At 50.7% G+C, this 18,138-nt stretch overlaps 2 protein-coding genes across 13 annotated transcripts; one reads left to right on the forward strand and one right to left on the reverse strand.

Annotated features, from left to right (window-relative positions):
• Positions 1 to 6,128: 6,128 nt before the first annotated feature.
• On the forward strand, positions 6,129 to 12,798 carry B4GALT3 (beta-1,4-galactosyltransferase 3). 2 transcript variants are annotated; one of them, XM_019025633.3, is made up of 8 exons: positions 6,129 to 6,691; positions 7,529 to 7,674; positions 8,010 to 8,297; positions 8,877 to 9,112; positions 10,049 to 10,239; positions 10,371 to 10,493; positions 11,778 to 11,882; positions 12,019 to 12,798. In XM_019025633.3, the coding sequence occupies exons 3-8, from the start codon at positions 8,045 to 8,047 to the stop codon at positions 12,290 to 12,292; spliced, it is 1,182 nt and encodes a 393-aa protein (XP_018881178.1). In that variant the 5' UTR covers positions 6,129 to 6,691; positions 7,529 to 7,674; positions 8,010 to 8,044; the 3' UTR covers positions 12,293 to 12,798. The 2 variants fall into 2 exon arrangements, with proteins under 2 accessions (XP_018881178.1, XP_018881186.1); XM_019025641.4 differs by having other exon boundaries at positions 6,579 to 6,691; positions 8,031 to 8,297.
• Positions 12,799 to 12,889: 91 nt separating this feature from the next.
• Positions 12,890 to 17,876, reverse strand: PPOX (protoporphyrinogen oxidase). 11 transcript variants are annotated; one of them, XM_055364076.2, is made up of 13 exons: positions 17,718 to 17,876; positions 17,180 to 17,274; positions 16,880 to 17,014; positions 16,628 to 16,743; positions 15,984 to 16,116; positions 15,531 to 15,675; positions 14,924 to 15,114; positions 14,387 to 14,447; positions 14,083 to 14,201; positions 13,589 to 13,699; positions 13,339 to 13,488; positions 13,159 to 13,201; positions 12,890 to 13,074 (listed from the first exon to the last, which is right to left on the reverse strand). In XM_055364076.2, the coding sequence occupies exons 2-13, from the start codon at positions 17,264 to 17,266 to the stop codon at positions 12,932 to 12,934; spliced, it is 1,434 nt and encodes a 477-aa protein (XP_055220051.2). In that variant the 5' UTR covers positions 17,267 to 17,274; positions 17,718 to 17,876; the 3' UTR covers positions 12,890 to 12,931. The 11 variants fall into 11 exon arrangements, with proteins under 11 accessions (XP_055220051.2, XP_004027798.5, XP_004027799.5 ...); XM_004027749.5 differs by having other exon boundaries at positions 17,442 to 17,733; XM_004027750.5 differs by having other exon boundaries at positions 17,503 to 17,730.
• Between the last annotated feature and the right edge of the window lie 262 nt (positions 17,877 to 18,138).

The following is an 18,138-nucleotide window of genomic DNA, read 5'->3' on the forward strand; positions in this document are numbered from 1 at the left end:
AATCCTCAGAGTTCACAATCTGGTGGCTAAGACAGTCAAGTAGGACAAAAATTTCAGACTTCTGTGATAGGTGCCATGATCAAGGAGGGGCACCTAGCACAGAATATGAGGCCACAGAAGTGTTTCTGGAGGAGGTGCCTGTCTCTCCTTCTAGAAATGAGCAGTAAGGCTGGGCACAGTGACCCATACCTGTAGTCCCAGCACTTTGGGAGGCCAAGGTGGGAGGATCACTTGAGGCCAGAAGTTCAAGACCAGCCTGGGGGACATGATGAAACCTGGTCTCTACAAAAAATACAAAAAAAGGCAGGGTGCAGTGGCTCATGCCTGTAATCCCAGCACTTTGGGAGGCCGAGGCGGGTGGATCATGAGGTCAGAGTTCAAGATCAGCCTGGTTTGAGAATCTGGTCTCTGGTTCGAGACCAGACCAGGAGTTCGAGACCAGCCTAGTAGATAGAAGATGAAACCCCATAGCTACTAAAAATACAATTTAGCCAGCACGGTGGTGGGCGCCTGTAATCCCAGCTACTTGGGAGGCTGAGGCAGAAGAATTGCTTGAACCTGGGAGGCAGAGGTGGCAGTGAGCCAAGATCACGCCACTGCACTCTAGCCTGGGCGTCAGAGCAAGACTCCATCTCAAAAAAAAAAAAAAAAAAAAAAATAGCCAGGTGTGCTTGTGCACGCCTGTAGTCCTAGCTACTCAGGGAATGGGGCGGGGGCTGAGGTGGGAGGATCACTTGAACTCAGGAGGTGGAGGCTGCAGTGAGCTGTGATTGTGCCACTGCACTCCAGCCTGGGTGACAGAATGAGAACTTGTTTCCAAAAAAAAAAAGAAAGCTGTAAGACTGCAGGGAACCCATGGATGGTGGGAGGGTGTCAGGGGGGCATGATTTCTGTTTGCTAGGTCAGGTTCAGGTTCTTCTATGTTATACAAAACCAAAGTGAGGTAAAGAGGTAAAGAGAACAGACCAGAAAACCAGAAACTGGAGGATAATATGGTAAGAGAAAGAGCTGAGTGGGAGAGAGATCTGGAACAACAGTGTGGGCTGAGGGGAGGTGGAAGGGATAGTTTTGGGAAGAAATAACATCCAAGTAGAAAATGTTGAATGGAAGAGGGAGAGGAATATTTTTTTTTTTTTTGCAACAGAGTCTCACTCTGTTTTCTAGGCTGGAGTGCAGTGGCGCCATCTCCACCTCCCGGGTTTAAGCAATTCTCCTGTCTCAGCCTCCCGAGTAGCTGGAATTACAAGCGTGTGCTGCCACACCCGGCTAATTTTTGTATTTTTAGTAGAGACAGGGTTTCACCATGTTGGTCAGGCTGGTCTCGAACTCCTGACCTCAGGTGATCCGCCTGCCTTGGCCTCCCAAAGCGCTGGGATTACAGGCATGAGTCTCTGCGCTCAGCCGAGACAGAGGATTTTAAAGACATTGGGCTGTCCATTAAAATGTGCTCCTAATCCACTGCCCCTTTCCCCTGTCTCTGATATTTCCTTGAGAAATTAAGTAGAGATTTAAATTAGTTTTTGATTACTAAACTGGGTTTCTTCTATTGTGTTATGTGCCATGACTGGGCCAGTGTGGGCCCCAGGATTTATTCAGAATATAGAAAGACAGGATGTTGTGGTGGAAACCAGCATGTTAAAATTTAAGTTTTCAGAAACATAACAGTTCTAGGTGATGACTAAGTCCAGGGTGTGGCCAGGGTGAGACAGAGCAGAAGGGAAGGTTCTTGAAAACAGGGAGCTTACAAATTAATGTAAGGGAATGGCCAGAAGATAGTAGATAGGCCTTTGTGGTGGCTCACAGGAGGCTCACTTGAGGCCAGGAATTCAAGACCAGCCTGGGCAACAGAGTGAGACTCCATCTCCACAAAAAACTAAATTAGCTAGGTACACACCTGTAGTCCTAGCTACTTGAGAGGTTGAGGCAGGAGGATCACCTTAACCCAGGAGTTAAAGGCTGCAGTGGGCTATAATCATGCCATTGCACTCCAGCCTGGGTGACAGAGTGAGTCTCTGACTCTAAAAAAGAAGATGGCTAGATACAGAAGGAGATAGAAAGTGAAGGCTGGGCGCGGTGGCTCAAGCCTGTAATCCCACCACTTTGGGAGGCCGAGGTGGGCAGATCACCTGAGGTTAGCAGTTTGAGACCACCCTGACCAACATGGAGAAACCCCGTCTCTACTAAAAATACAAAATTAGCCGGACGTGGTAGCACATGCCTGTAATCCCAGCTACTTGGGAGGCTGAAGCAGGAGAGTCACTTGAACCCAGGAGGCGGAGGTTGTGGTGAGCTGCAGATCATGCTGTTGCACTCCAGCCTGGGCAACAAGAGAGAAACTCCATCCCCCCCAAAAAAAAGAAAGTGAGGGTCAGTCCTGTAAGACAGAACGCGATGGAGGAGCAGAGGCTCAAAGGAAGGGTGTTCTGGGAGAACCACATTTTCTCTCTTTCTCTCTTTCTTTCTTCTTTGAGACAGGATCTGGCTGTATCACTCAGGCTGGAGTAGTGCAGTGGTGCAATCAGCTCACTGCAGCCTTGAACTCCTGGGTTCAAGTGATCCTCCCACCTCAGCCCCGTGAGTAGCTGGAACTACAGCTGTGAGCCACCATGCCCAGCTAATTTTTGTATTTTTCTTGGAAGGGAATTTTGCCATATTGCCCAGGCTGATCTTAAACTCCTGAACTCAACTGATCCACCTAACTGGGCCTCCCAAAGTGTTGGGATTACAGGCGTGAGCCATGATGCCAGGCCAAGAACCACATTTCAATGATCTGTTTAAGTCTGTCTTTTCCACTACACAGTGATATTCTTAAAAAATCAAGGCTTTTTGAGTTATACTATATCAGAAGCTAATAATAATAATAATAATAATAATAATAAAAAATAAAAGTAAAACAAACAAAAAATCAAGTTTGGGAGGCCACAGCGGGAGGATCACTTCAACCCAGGAGTTTGAGACCAGCCTGGGCAACATAGTGAGACTGTCTCTTCAAAAAAAAAAAAAATTATAATAAAAAAAATCAAGGCTTTGTCTTGGCTTCTATTTGTGCTCAAAAGTTTTCCATAGTTCTAATGATCACAAAACCCCTTAAGGCTAGAGTTCATTTTACAGATGAAATCCAGAGAGTGTATTGCTCAGTACACAGCCAATGGGTTTCAAAGTTGGTATTGTATTTAAACCCAGGATTATCTCATTTTGAGCCTTCACAGGCACCTCAAACTCATTATGTCTAAAGTTTGTCATCTCTACCCCTTCCCCAAAATGTGCTTCTTCCTAAGTTTTGTTTCTCATTAAATGGCACCACCCAGTGGTCCAAATTAGAAATCTGGGTGTCCTCTTGGAGTCCAATTCCCTAACTTGGCACATCCAGTCAATCTTCAAGTCCTGTTTGCCTCCTGAAAGTTCCCAAAGTTACTTTCTTCCCTCCAGTCCCACGGGTATTACCTATTCTGCATGAGCTTCATCTTATTCCTGGATTTCTGCAGTAACTTTCTAAACAGTCTCCCTGCCTCCGGTCTTGACTACTTCAATTAGTGCTCCACATTTCCTAAAGTTCTGATCATAGCACTCTCTATTTACAGCACTTTAATGCCTTCTTCTTGCCCTCTGGATAAGACCCAAACTCTTTTAGTGTGGTTTGTGGAGTCCTTCATTATTTGGCATTTGCTTACCTCTCCAGTCTCATATCTCAACATTCCCTTCACTCTACTGTCCAGCCTTGCGGGCCCAGTTTTAATTTCCCAAACTCCCTAATTTCTTCCTCATTTCCAGAATTTTGCACTTATGGTTTCCTCCGCCTGGAACACTATTCATCTGTTAAAAGTTAATTTTCTAGCTGGGTGTGGTGGCGCATGCCTGTAATCCCAGCTACTCGGGAGGCTGAGGCAGGAGAATTGGCTGAACCTGGGAGGCGGAGGTTGCGGTGAGCCAAGATGGTGCCATTGCACTCCAGCCTGGGCAACAAGAGCAAAACTCTGTCTCAAAAAAAAAAAAAAAGGTAATTTTCAGAAGAAGGTAAAATTATGACCCTTAAACTGTTGAAGAAAAAATTATTCTGACACTTGTTAAAACAGTAAGGAAGACTATTGCAATAGTCAATGAGCAGAATCAGAGTCAGTGGATGGAAGGAAAATTACATTAAGGCTAGGAGGATTCTTGCTAAACTGACCTAACAGGATCTTTCCTGAAGGCAGGTGAGGGTGATCAGATAGATCAGCTATCAAGGGTGGAGAAGCAGGCAGGGAATTATCCCTAAACTGACTTGGCAGGATTCTTGCTCTAACTGGCTAGGCAGGCCCAAGACAGCGCATAAGGACAAGACCTAGCCAAAAAGAGGCCTTAGAGGAGCCTGTTGAAAGTTTGGTTAAGGAGATGGTCTTTGTCAATACCAACATAAAAATGAACACATAGGCTGGGTGCAGTGGCTCATGCCTATAATCCCAGCACTTTGGGAGGCCAAGGTAGGTGGATCATGAGGTCAGGAGTTCAAGACCAGCCTGGCCAAGATGGTGAAATCTCGTCTCCACTAAAATACAAAAATTAGCCGGGTTTGGTGGCGGGAGCCTGTAATCCCAACTACTCGGTAGGCTGAGGCAGGAGAATCGCTTGAATCCGGGAGGCGGAGGTTGCAGTGAGCTCAGATCGCACCACTGCACTCTAGCCTGGGTGACAGAGCAAGACTCCGACTCAAAAAAAAAATTCTCCTTGAAGACTGGGTATTTGGGGAAAAAAAAAAAAAGGAAAGGAAAGGAAAAAAAAGAAGGAAGGGAAGGGAAGGGAGGAAGGGAGGGAGGGAGGAAGGAGGGAAGGAAGGAAGGAAGGGAGGAAAAAGAGAAATAAAATTAAGAGGCCTGATGCTGTGGCTGACGCCTGTAATCCCAGCGCTTTGGGAAGCCAAGGTGGGCAGATAGTTTGAGCCCAGGAGTTGGAGACCAACCTGGACAACATGGTAAAACTCTGTGTCTTCAAAAAATACAATTAGCTGGACGTGCTGTTGTCCCAGCTACTCAGCTACTCGCGGGTCTGAGGTGGGAGGATCCCTTGAGCCTAGTAGGTTGAGGCTGCAGTGAGCTGTGATCTTGCCACTGCACTCCAGCCTGGGTGACAGAGTGAGACCCTGTCACAAATTTTTAAATTAAAAAAAAAAAAGTAAAGAAAAAGGCCAGGCGTGGTGGCTCACACCTGTAATCCCAGCACTTTGGGAGGCCGAGGCGGGTGGATCACCTGAGGTCGGGAGTTCCAGACCAGCCTGACCAACATAGAGAAACCCTGTCTCTACTAAACATACAAAATTAGCCGGGTGTGGTGGCGCATGCCTGTAATCCCAGCTACTGAGGAAGGCTGAGGCAGAGGTCGCGGTGAGCCAAGATAGCGCCATTGCACTCCAGCCTGGGCAACAGGAGGGAGACTCCCTCTCAAAAAAAAAAAAAAAAAAAAAAGTAAAGAAAAAAGAAATTAAGAAAAAAATGAACACGTGTTTATTTTACCTAACTCATGAAGAAACTAGCAGATGTTATAATTAATACAAGAGAAAATCTAGAGAACGGACATATTTATGGATCAGGAAAACAGAAATGAATATGAAAATGGACGCCAAAACTGCTTTTTTCCCCCACAGTGTGGGGAACAGCAGGTTAATTGAACCTCTACCAGACAGGACAGAATTTGCATACATATCAGTTACCTACATGAATTGTAAAATAACTCCCATGAAAACAGAATCTTTAAAGCAGAAGGATATGTTATAGACAAGTCCTTCAGGTTTCCCATTAGCCATCACTTCTGGGAAGCCTTTCTAGAATCTCCACGTATGAATGAGTTGCCACTTCTAGGCCAGCATATTTATCACGTTATATTGTTTACATCCCTCCCTCCATACAAGATACACAAGACCATGGGCTTTTTGGGGCAGATTCTCTGAGTTATTCAAGTCTCTGATTGTTTCTTCAGCGTGAACATCTGCTTCTAAGGAACACAATATGCTAGGGGGTAGTGTTTGTCGTAAGGTAAACATATTGCATGTTAACGGAGCATCCATTTTACTCTAATATCTGGGGAAACATCATTTGACTTTAAAGAAGACGCTGTCTTTCCCTCCACCTTCAGTGTTTCATTGTTTTATTAACTAATCGCTTTTTATTTCCAGGCCTGCGGGATACAACGGGAATACAAAAATGCGCTAGAGCGGTCCGCAACGCTGTAGTCTGCGTAAGGAACAATTGATACTAAGTGGCACTAGGCTGCAGGGGGTGCCACTGACACACTGGGAGAGGGCTCAGCCAACCACAAGGTGATAACGAGGTCAGCGGAGCACTAGAAACCGGCTCACTAGCCTCCTGATCAGTCTCGGCCCAGAGGAAAATGAAGGGCTTGAGCTTCTGCTTTTACAAATCTGAGGGGCAGGAAATGAAATCCCACTAGCAGTCTGCGTAGTGGAGTTGAACCCTCGCACCCGCTCCCCAGGGGGTCGCCTACAACGCGTTCCAGGTGGGCAGGCTCAGGCGCTGCTCCCTCACAAGCCCCCGGCCACGCGGTGTCTGGGACCGGGTGCCTAGTCAGCCCGGGTGGCTCCGCCCCGAGGCCCCGCCCCATGACGCGAGACCCCGCCCCCGCAGCGCCCGCTTCCAAGATGGCGGCAGCGATGCCTGCCCGGCCGTTAGGGTGGCGGTGACGACAGGCAGCAAAAGACCAGGTATGTGCGCTGGGAACGCGTCGACACGGAGGCCTGGGATAAAGGTTTGAGCATTCGAGAGAGTGAGAAGTTTTGGGTAACGCCTGGAGACGAGCCTGAGCAGGGACGGGGTCCTAGGTGGAAGTATGGACGGGGGCCGGGCGGGCTCACGTTGCTAGTACGTAGGGCAAAAGCAAGAGACTGGGATAGGATGGGCGTGCTCCGAAAGAGCTGGGTTTTAACCCCCTCCACAGCGCGGACCACGCCCCTCCAGGTGAGCCCTTCCAGCCACCCCTGACTGTCTCTGCCCCTGCTCTCCCTCTCCCTTTCTCTTCAGCAGTAACCCTCCTCCCCACCCCCGCTAGAAGAGGGGAAAGGTAGAAAAGGTAGAGGACGCCACCCCCACCCTACTCTTCGCCGAGCTCCGGGGCTGTTCGCTTACAGCCCCCAGGTGGTCACGGTCCCTGCACCTGAGGAGTTGGCACCCAGGCACATGAAGAATAGGAGCCTGTTTCCTACTTCGCCCTGGGTACTCCTTAGGCCACTCCACGGTCCTGTCATGACTCTGTCGCCACTTCAACTGGTTCTTGGTCTGGGGGAAAACAGTGTTTCCATTAGCTGTCCTGTCCCCACTCCCCAATCTGTCCTGTTGGGGTGGGGGTACGGGGGTGGTTAAGTATGAACCTGACACTTATCATTCCAGGGTAGCACGCGAGACAGGCGAGGGACCTACCATCTCCTCCTCCTCTTCCTTTCCAACCACTTTCTTTCACTTCGCCTGCTGGGAAACCAGCTTCACCCTGATCCTGATCTCTGGCGGTGCAGGTAGCTAGTTATCCTTTACCACTTCTGTTCCAGCTGGTCCCAGATTCGCTGCTGGAGTGCTGGATGGAGCCTTTCTCTGCCCTCTGTGACATTTCCAATTTTAGATAATGCCTCACATCTCTGTCCCCCCGGGACCCCCTGGAGCCCCCATGATCCCTAAGAAGACAGCTTGAACCTAGGTGAGTCTATCTCTTCCCTTCTAAAATTGGAAGAGGGGTTCTCTAGAGACTTTCTGAAATGAACATGAGATTTGAATGATGTAAACATTTTTGGGGGTGAGGACTGACAGTAGATGGTGGGAGTGGTTTGTGGGGAGGTAGAGGAGAGCGAAACTTGGGCTGAAGTGACAGGTGGTAGGGTTACTGGTGGTTACATTGTTTCCTTGCGTGACTGTGCACCTGTGTGCTCCCTTCTGTGACTTTGTTTTCTGCTTTTTCCTCTTTACCCCTGGCATCACCTTCAACCCTACCTACTGACCTCTCTGCTGGCTTGCTCTCTTCCTGCCTACCCCCAGAATTCCCCTCTCCCTCCCTAGATCTCACCCCCAGGATGTTGCGGAGGCTGCTGGAGCGGCCTTGCACGCTGGCCCTGCTTGTGGGCTCCCAGCTGGCTGTCATGATGTACCTGTCACTGGGGGGCTTCCGAAGTCTCAGTGCCCTATTTGGCCGAGATCAGGGGCCGACATTTGACTATTCTCACCCTCGTGATGTCTACAGTAACCTCAGTCACCTGCCTGGGGCCCCAGGGGGTCCTCCAGCTCCTCAAGGTCTGCCCTACTGTCCAGAACGATCTCCTCTCTTAGGTAAGTGCAGGAGGAAGGAGGTGGTGAAAGGAAGGACAAGGTGCCGAGACAGGGAGGCTTGGGGATAGGGAGGCATGGAGTGGCAGAAGTGGAACTTAGAAGAGGATAGGTAGGCTGAGGCTGCAGGTAGGCTGAGGTTGAGATAGAGGGCTGAGGTTGAGATAGAGTAGACTCTGAATTTGGAGTTTAGACTAGACTATTGGGTTTCCACTTTCTACTGCTTGCCCCTTTATGGGCTCTTCCTGCCCCAGGCTAGGAATTGTTTTCCTTGTAGATGAGCCCTGGTTTAATTAGTTGCAAGTCTCTCCAGCCTTCAACTATAGCTTCCAACCCTGTAAGACAGGAGAAAGTTATGCAACCCTAAAATAAGAAGAGAAGGCTAGGTAAGGATCCTGCACCTTCCAGCCTTTGTAGAGCTGTCCCAGTGATAGGTAATCCAAGGCATGTGAGATTTCTGAGTGAGCCCTGAGAACTAAGCCCCAGAACCAGACTGCCAGTGTCAGAGGTATTCCCAGACCCTAGTTTGATTCTTTTCTCTTTGCCCCTCTGATCCCTCTACTTGCCATTCCTTCCCAACAGTGGGTCCTGTGTCGGTGTCCTTTAGCCCAGTGCCATCACTGGCAGAGATTGTGGAGCGGAATCCCCGGGTAGAACCAGGGGGCCGGTACCGCCCTGCAGGTTGTGAGCCCCGCTCCCGAACAGCCATCATTGTGCCTCATCGTGCCCGGGAGCACCACCTGCGCCTGCTGCTCTACCACCTGCACCCCTTCTTGCAGCGCCAGCAGCTTGCTTATGGCATCTATGTCATCCACCAGGTACGCCCAATCTCCACCTCATTTTGACTTACTTTCTTCTAAGGAAGCCTCAAGCACATGCCACTTCACTTTCATCTAATGGGTCCCTAGAATAATTTTAAGAAGGCCAGACTGTTAGAGTGTGGAGAGGCACCTGGCACTGCTCTTCCAACTTTGTTAGTCCCATACTTTTCCTTAATCTGCTTAGGTTATTCCCACTGTCCTACACTCTTCTGTGATTTTTTCTTTATTGAATGGCTTGTGCAGAGTTGGAATTGGACACAATAGGGCTAAAATTCTAGTTCCGTCACTTGTTACATGTATGACTCTGAGCAAGATACTTAAACATCTAACATGAGGAAAGAGCAAAAGATAACTAATATACCATCTGTTCCACACCACACCATTGTTGGTTGCCAATTGTCAGGATTAAATGTTAGACAGCAGCATCTAAGTATCAGGTCCATACCAATACACAAGCAAGATTTGTCAAATGACTAAGTGGAAAAATGAAAAAGATAGTCTTTCTTTTTCATTCTCCTTGCCCTCCACCCCACTTTGATTTCCCTCTTTTCACTTTTATTCTTTTTTTTTTTTTTTTTTGAGATCTCACTCTGTCCCCCAGGCTGGAGTGCAGTGGCACGATCTCGGCTGACTGCAAGCTCCACCTCCCGGGTTTTACGCCATTCTCCTGCCTCAGCCTCCTGAGTAGCTGGGACTACAGGCGTGTACCACCACGCCCAGCTAATTTTTTGTATTTTTAGTAGAGGTGGGGTTTTACCGTGTTAGCCAGGGTGGTCTCAATCTCCTGACCTTGTGATCTGCCCGCCTTGGCCTCCCAAAGTACTGGGATTACAGGCGTTAAGCCACCGCGCCCGGCCTTCACTTTTATTCTTTAGCCCCCTTTTCTCCGCGCCACCTACAGACATAGTCTGGTTCCCCTCCATTATCTTCCAGGCTGGAAATGGAACATTTAACAGGGCAAAACTGTTGAACGTTGGGGTGCGAGAGGCCCTGCGTGATGAAGAGTGGGACTGCCTGTTCTTGCACGATGTGGACCTGTTGCCAGAAAATGACCACAATCTGTATGTGTGTGACCCCCGGGGACCCCGCCATGTTGCCGTTGCTATGAACAAGTTTGGATACAGGTAGAGGGCATGGAAGGGTACTGGGAAACAGGGAAGTCTACTATCCTGTGGAAGGAGGAGAGCCAAGCGGATTGTGGTTGGGGATGTGTCCCCAGAAGACTCGGGGTATGCAAGGATCTTTCTCTCCCTAGCCTCCCGTACCCCCAGTACTTCGGAGGAGTCTCGGCGCTTACTCCTGACCAGTACCTGAAGATGAATGGCTTCCCCAATGAATACTGGGGCTGGGGTGGTGAGGATGATGACATTGCTACCAGGTCAGACTTCCTGCCACTTCCTCCCTCCTGACCCCAGTCTGGATCCCTGTCCTCTAAGACCACCTTTGACCATAGCCCTTCTTCAACACTAACCTTTAGCTCCCTGGTCCTGCACTGAGCCCATTCCTTTCCCTTAGTCTTTTTAGGATACCCAGGTCAGGCTTGCATGCTACTGCCCATTGTGTCATCCTTCAGTCTCCTGGTTAGTTTGTTCTTAGGAGAGGACATAAGATCAATAGGAAATAGTATCGTTGGATTCCAGAACTGGAAAGGGGCCCAGAGACAGCTTAGTCTTGCCTTCTGCTGGGGTTCCAGCCAGGCCACTTCCTATGGGGTTAGGAGAGAGGGGCTCTGCTCCATGTTCCCAGAATCACTTTGTAAAAGGCCTGTGCCATTGGCACAGGGCCAACTCATTTTTAGCATGTGAAACATTCTGACCTTCAGCCTCAGCTGACCCAATTTCATGTCTGTGGTATGAATATTTGGGCTTGGTATGCAGGACCAATTGCCTCCATTCCCCCTGTGTCCTCTGTGATGACATCTCTGTGAATTCTCATCCTCTGTATGTGTGTGAAATACCCAGTGAATTGTAAATATACATAAGTATTCTTCTAGTTCCTTCCCAGGCCATCTGCACTCCATGCTTCTGTGTGTCAGAAGTGGAGTTTGTTTCTTTTAAGGTCCTGATTACCTGGTTCTACCCTTTTCTTTTCTTTCTTTTTTTTTTTTTTTTTTTCCTTTTTCTCTAGAGACAAGGTCCCATTATTTTCCCAGGCTGGTCTTGAACTCCTGGCCTCAAGTGATCCTTCTGCGTTGGCATCCAAAAGTGCTAGGATTGCAGGTGTGAGCCACTGCACCTGGCCTACCTTTTTCTTAACATGGGGAATGTGGGAGAGAAGCTGGGGTAGCTCAGTCACTATTCTAACTAAGATTCTCAGCAACTCCCAGTCTTTTCTTATTCTTTTGACAGAATGGCCTCTCTCTGCGTCCTTCCTAGACTGCAAGGGCAGCTCCTAGGAGCCCTTTAGGAAGCCAAGGGAATAGGTTGCCAACTGTTTAAAGGCCCTAGGGGGACTGGCACTGGGCCCTGAGGATTTGGATACATCCAGCTTTTATATTCTCTTCAGCCATTTCCTTCTTTCTGTTTGACTTCTGTCCTGGGCTTTTTTTTTCTTTTGCCTACTAAGTAATAGTTGTTTTTTGTGTGTACAGAAACATTTAATCCCTTCCTTGCTTGCTTTTCTCTACTCTGGATTCCCCATGATACCCTCACTTTTCCCATAGGGTGCGCCTGGCTGGGATGAAGATCTCTCGGCCCCCCACATCTGTAGGACACTATAAGATGGTGAAGCACCGAGGAGATAAGGGCAATGAGGAAAATCCCCACAGGTAGGAAGAAGGAAGGACTGCCTGGGAATTGTTACTGGATCCTCAGGGTTCTGTACCCCTAGCCAGGAAAATCCTAAAGGTCCCTAGATTTCTGGCTGTTCTTTCTGGGTCTTAGTCTCCAACCTCTAACCCTCAGATTTGACCTCCTGGTCCGTACCCAGAATTCCTGGACGCAAGATGGGATGAACTCACTGACATACCAGTTGCTGGCTCGAGAGCTGGGGCCTCTTTATACCAACATCACAGCAGACATTGGGACTGACCCTCGGGGTCCTCGGGCTCCTTCTGGGCCCCGTTACCCACCTGGTTCCTCCCAAGCCTTCCGTCAAGAGATGCTGCAACGCCGGCCCCCAGCCAGGCCTGGGCCTCTACCTACTGCCAACCACACAGCCCTCCGAGGTTCACACTGACTCCTCCTTCCTGTCTACCTTAATCATGAAACCGAATTCATGGGGTTGTATTCTCCCCACCCTCAGCTCCTCACTGTTCTCAGAGGGATGTGAGGGAACTGAACTCTGGTGCCGTGCTAGGAGGTAGGGGCCTCTCCCTCACTGCTGGACTGGAGCTGGGCTCCTGTAGACCTGAGGGGTCCCTCTCTCTAGGGTCTCCTGTAGGGCTTATGACTGTGAATCCTTGATGTCATGATTTTATGTGACAATTCCTAGGAGTCCCTGCCCCTAGAGTAGGAGCAGGGCTGGACCCCAAGCCCCTCCCTCTTCCATGGAGAGAAGAGTGATCTGGCTTCTCCTCAGACCTCTGTGAATATTTATTCTATTTATGGTTCCCGGGAAGTTGTTTGGTGAAGGAAGCCCCTCCCTGGGCATTTTCTGCCTATGCTGGAATAGCTCCCTCTTCTGGTCCTGGCTCAGGGGGCTGGGATTTTGATATATTTTCTAATAAAGGACTTTGTCTCGCATCTGCTCCTGCTTTCTGCATCCCAGGCACACTTTGCCTCTTTGCTGCCCCGCATTCTTATGCCTATAGGTGATAGAACAGCAAGACGAAGCCAAGCTCCAGCAATTTTTATTTTCATGAGTGAGAGTTGGGGATCAGCTGTTAGGTTCTGTGCCCAGGACACTGACTGCTGCCTGGCGCCCACTCTCTATACAGTCATTAACAGCAACTCCCTCATAGGAGGCTCCAGCCAGAGTCAGGGGCAACCTGTGAGCAGTCAGGAATTGCCTAGCTGACTCTGGAAGGAAAGGATGAAAGGAATGTTTTAGCTGGGGGTCTGATGTCTTTGGCCCTCCTCAGCCCAGCTGTTTTCCCAACTTACCTAGTTTTTGCCAGTGACCTAGTGTATACTGGGGAATGCAGTTCTGAGAAGAGAGGAGAGGATGCAGGGAAAAGTTTATTATTGATGTCCTAGGCCTTGGCTGACATACAGTGACAAATGTTCCAGTCTCTGTCTTCAAGGCCTTCAGTGGAGAGCTGAGGAAAGTTTATCCCAACTTACCTTGTGTAGATGGACCAAGCAGTGGCTCGGCATCTCCTTCAGTCCTAATTGTGTAGCAGCTGCTTCCTGGGCCCGCTGTTGAAACAGCTCCTGAGATAAGACACAGCCGCTAGCCTCCAGTGTCTGTAACCAGGAACCTCCCAGCATCACCTAAGGAGGGAATATAGCACTGATCAGTCTGGCCTTGCCTACATTGGAGCACAGAGGAGCCCTCTGGAAATGCCACTAGGCAAAGTTTCCTCCTCCTCACAGTTACTCTGAGGCCAGGGGGGCTCCCGTCCTGCTCAGGGAAAGCAACTGAGTCATACACGATTCCCAGGACGCCTGGATCTTCTGAAGATGGCACCAAATGTCCAAATCCCTGGAGAGAAGGACATTCATGCGTCAGAAGGAAAGGGCTCTAGCTGAGGCTGTCTCTCCTTCCCGTTTTTTTTTTGGGCGGGGGGGACAGAGTCTTACTCTGTCACCCAGGCTGGAGTGTAATGGCAAGATCTCAGCTCACTGCAACCTCCACCTCCTGGGTTCAAGCGATTCTCCTGCCTTAGCCTCCCGAGTAGTTGGGATTACAGGTGCAAGCCACCACACCTGGCTAATTTTTGTATTTTTCGTAGAGATGGGGTTTCACCATGTTGGCTAGGCTGGTCTCGAACTCCTGACCTTGTTATCTGCCCACCTTGGCCTCCCAAAATGCTGGGATTACAGGTGTGAGCCACCATGCCCAGCCTCTCCGTCCCTTTATCGTACCTGGACAGGCAGATGGGCGCCTCGGTACTGCAGATTCACCACAGCTACAGACACTGCAGTGATGGCACTCAGGGCACGAGCCAGAGGGGCAGCCTCAGCAGGGAGCAGCTCACTGAGCACTAGAGATCAGGCAGAGGCCTGACTCAGAAGGCATTCCCATTACAGTTGTCAGTTCTCTTTGGGATTAGACTCCCATAGAGATGACCAGTTCAGGGGCATGGTGTGGTCCTGCTGACCCAGGAAGGTATAGCTTTTGCCTCTCACTGGTAGGGGTTGGGGAAGGGGAAGGTGGCTATTCCATTACCTGAAGCTGGAATGGCACTAACAACGTGGTCAGCCTCCAGACTGCTGTCCCTTAGAGATACCTGAGGGCATGAAAACATTTGAGAGACCCAGAAAATTAGAATTTGAAGAGTGAAAAGAGACTTCTGGTGCCTCACTCTCAGTTTCCCAGGCACCCATGTGGCCGGGGAGACTGTGTACTGACCCAGGATGAAGAGATTGGGTGACTATGTAGACTTCACAAAAAATCATTCCTCTGTGTACTCCAGGAAGTGGACCAGACAGGCCAGTGTGGCTGTTCTGAAATGTTCAGTGAAGCTGGGTTCTTTCCCCTATCTCTAAGCCACTTATAAGTACTACTTCTATCCACAGACTTGCATAGGCTCTTTGAGGAAGGTTCACAAATAGGGCCTAGGATTCTGGGGTAGCCCATGTCTAAGTAGCTTCTAAGGCACAAAAACAATGAGGAACTCCAGTCCTATCGGCCCTGGCCTAGTTAAGCCACTTGGATAAAGATGGAAACACTGACAGGTTCATTACACTCCAGGGTTTCCCCTACCTTCCAGCGCCCTTCTGCCTGGAGGCTGAGCCCACAGACCGGCTGGCCTCTGAGAACACTGACCCCCCTACTAGTCAGGTGGGTTTCAAGGGCCTGAGGCAACATCTCTAGACCTCCACGAAGTGACCACTGGCTCCAGCGCTCAGCCAAGGCCTGGCGAATGAGTGCTGAGTCTGGCTGTGGGGTCCGCCCTGCAGAGGAAGCAAAGAAGAATCATTGAGGCTGGATGCAGTGGCTCACACCCGTAATCCCAGCACTTTAGGAGGCCGAGGCGGGTGGATCACTTGAGGTCAGGAGTTTGAGACCAGCCTGGCCAATATAGTGAAACTCCATCTCTACAAAAAAATACAAAGATTAGCTGGGAGTGGTGGCACATGTTTGTAATCCCAGCTACTTAAGAGGCTGAGGCAGGAGAATTGCTTGAATCTGGGAGGCGGAGGTTGCAGCGAGCCGATCTGAGATTGCACCACTGCACTCCAGCCTAGGCAGCAGAGCAAGACTCTGTCTCAAAAAAGAAAAAAAGAATCATTGAATAGCACCCCTTGTCCCCACTCCCTCACTTTGGCAGTACTTAATATCTTCACCCTTTGAATCAATGCCCCCTCACCTGCCCCCAGCAGCAGGCCCAGTAATATGGAACGATGGGTTTGCTCAGCTTGGAAGAGACTGGGAAAGCAGGACCTGATGCTGAGCTCACGGCTGTTGCCTGCAAACACTCCACGGCAGAGACTGTCCATGGCTAGAGACGCCACCTTAAGGGTGAGACTAGGACTAAGGAGCCAAAAAATAATCTACACTGACTGATTTCCACAGCCCCTATTTGGTAGGGAATGAGGGTGGGATAGGGTTTGGGTTGGGGGACATTCCCACTGTGACAGAAGGATGGAAGTGAAGGCCTTCACTCCCAATAGTGAGTTTTGGGAATTATGAGGGGGTGGGGTATGAAGAGAAGAGGGCATCCCCAAATGATACAGAAGAGCCCCTAGGTGGTAGATTTGAACAGGGAGCTCTGCAGCTGGTTTAGGAGGGAAGAGGTTTGGGGCCTCTGGGCAAGTGTCACCTCAGGTCCAAGGCGGCGCTGGGCAAAACTGTGCACAGTCTCATCAGGCTCTTTGCCCCGGGGCTTGGTCAGCTCCCTCAGCCCAGCCCAAAACAGAGGTTTGGAGAAGGGGGGTGAAGGGCGGAGTAGCCCCCTGCATGGAGAAAGGCATAGTGAGGGGGAAGCTCCTGACATACCTCCCCAGCTCCAGGCGCTGGGGTCACTTCCACTCATTTGGCTTCCTTTTGCTGGGAAGGCTGACAGGGAGATGAAGAAATGGAAGGCAGGTCAGGCGTGGTGGCTCACGCCTGTAATCCCAGCAACTTTGGCAGGCCCAGGTGGGCGGATCACAAGGTCAGGAGTTCAAGACCAGCCTGGCCAATATGGTGAAACCCCATCTCTACTAAAAATACAAAAACTAGCCAGACGTGGTGGTGGGCACCTGTAGTCCCAGCTACTTGGGAGGTTGAGGCAGGAGAATCGCTTGAACCCGAAAGGCGGAAGTTGCAGTGAGCCAAGATCGCGCCATTGCACTCCATCCTGGGCGAGAGCGATACTCCGTCTCAAAAAAAAAAAAAAAAAAAAAGAAAGAAAAAAAAAAAGAAAGAAATGGAAGGCATATGAGGATGAGGGCACAGTAAAAGGAGCGGAGGTGCTGATGTTACCTGAGGCCAGTGGGTAGGGCATGCAGGGCACCGCCCACGTAGAGGAACCTGTTCTGGGCAGCTGGGTGGTCTCCCCGGACAGGCAGCACTTCTGAATCCAAGCCAAGCTCAGAAACCTGCTCTCCACATGCCCTCAGAAGAGGAGAAACTAAGGGAAGGTCTGACCCACCAAACATACTTCCTCCCCTAAACCCTATTCCCCAATGGAAGCCCCCTCCACAACCTCTCCTAGACATCCCACAAGCCTCTCACCAGGAGCAAGGTCCGGGCCCCTAGGGCTCCCGCTGGCCTAATTCCCCGAGGTCCAAGCTCAAAGATAGCACCATTCGGGCCTCGAACGGAGCGAATCCAGCCTCCCAGACGCTCACTGCTCTCCACTAGGACCACCTGGCGACAAGAGGGAGAGACACTGCAGCACCGCCTGTAGCCGCCGGCGAGAGATCAGGAGGGGAGGGGAAGAGGCACATTCAGAGGGCCAGGATCCATCTAGCTTTTGATGGAAATGGGAAGAGCATTAAATGAAGCTCCCTCTGGCACAAGTGGAGCACTCACCTTAGGGGGGCAGGGGGCCCGGCTCAGGTGGTAACTGGCGGCCAAGCCGCTGATGCCTCCGCCCAGCACGACCACGGTCCGGCCCATGGGGAAACCTGGGGGAAAGGGGGCGATATGGATAGGCAGACCGGGGACACCCTGCGCTCCAGAAACCCCGCCGGTTTTGCGTTCTATCCCGGCCACTCACTGCTTTAGGGGAAACTAAGTGTGCACGGATGGGCTGGTGGAACAGTGAGGTCCCCGTCCAGGGGCCAGGACTCACCCACAATAGGTAGGGATGGGAGAAAATGAGGGAGAAGGAGATCGAGGTCCTAAGACCGTACCCCGCCGGCGCTCTGCTGGGTGCAGATAAGGGCCACACCCTCGCTATCGGCCCTCGCAGGGCTCGGGCGGCGGGCAGTACGCCTGAGTTCTGAGGCGCTCTGCTTGCCACACCTCTGTAGGCCAAGTGCTTCAAATCCGCTACTCCCACCCCCAGCCTTTTCGGTCTCTCCTACTCTCCGTCCACTCTGTTCTCGCGGCACGCGCCGGACCCTACCTCTCCTACATCTGGATTGGCGGGACCTGGAAGGCCCCGGATCACGTTCACCAATAAAACATTGAACTGGCAGAGGCGGAGCGACGGCAGCTGTAAGAGCTGGAGGTTAACCGTGTTAGCGCCGAGCTGGGAGTGAGCGGCCGTACCCGGCACTGCCCTCCTCAGGACCGAGGCGGCGAGCACTTAATGCTGGAGTTAGCGTTCCCCAGCACAAGCTTCCCAGGTCCAGCTAGGGTGACAACCCTAGAGGGAAGGCCCCAGGAGCTTTGGTCGTAGGGAGAATAGATAGGGACACTGAAGGCCAGTCCACGGGGAGGCGGCTCCATAAACAGCTCCTTGATGTTAGCAACAGACCGGGCCTACGGGAGCTAGGGCCGCCCGGCAACGTACCCAGTGTTTGTCAACAGTGGCACCCCCACCA

The sequence above is a fragment of the Gorilla gorilla genome, chromosome 1 (assembly GCF_029281585.2).
Source record: "Gorilla gorilla gorilla isolate KB3781 chromosome 1, NHGRI_mGorGor1-v2.1_pri, whole genome shotgun sequence".
NCBI lineage: Eukaryota > Metazoa > Chordata > Mammalia > Primates > Hominidae > Gorilla > Gorilla gorilla.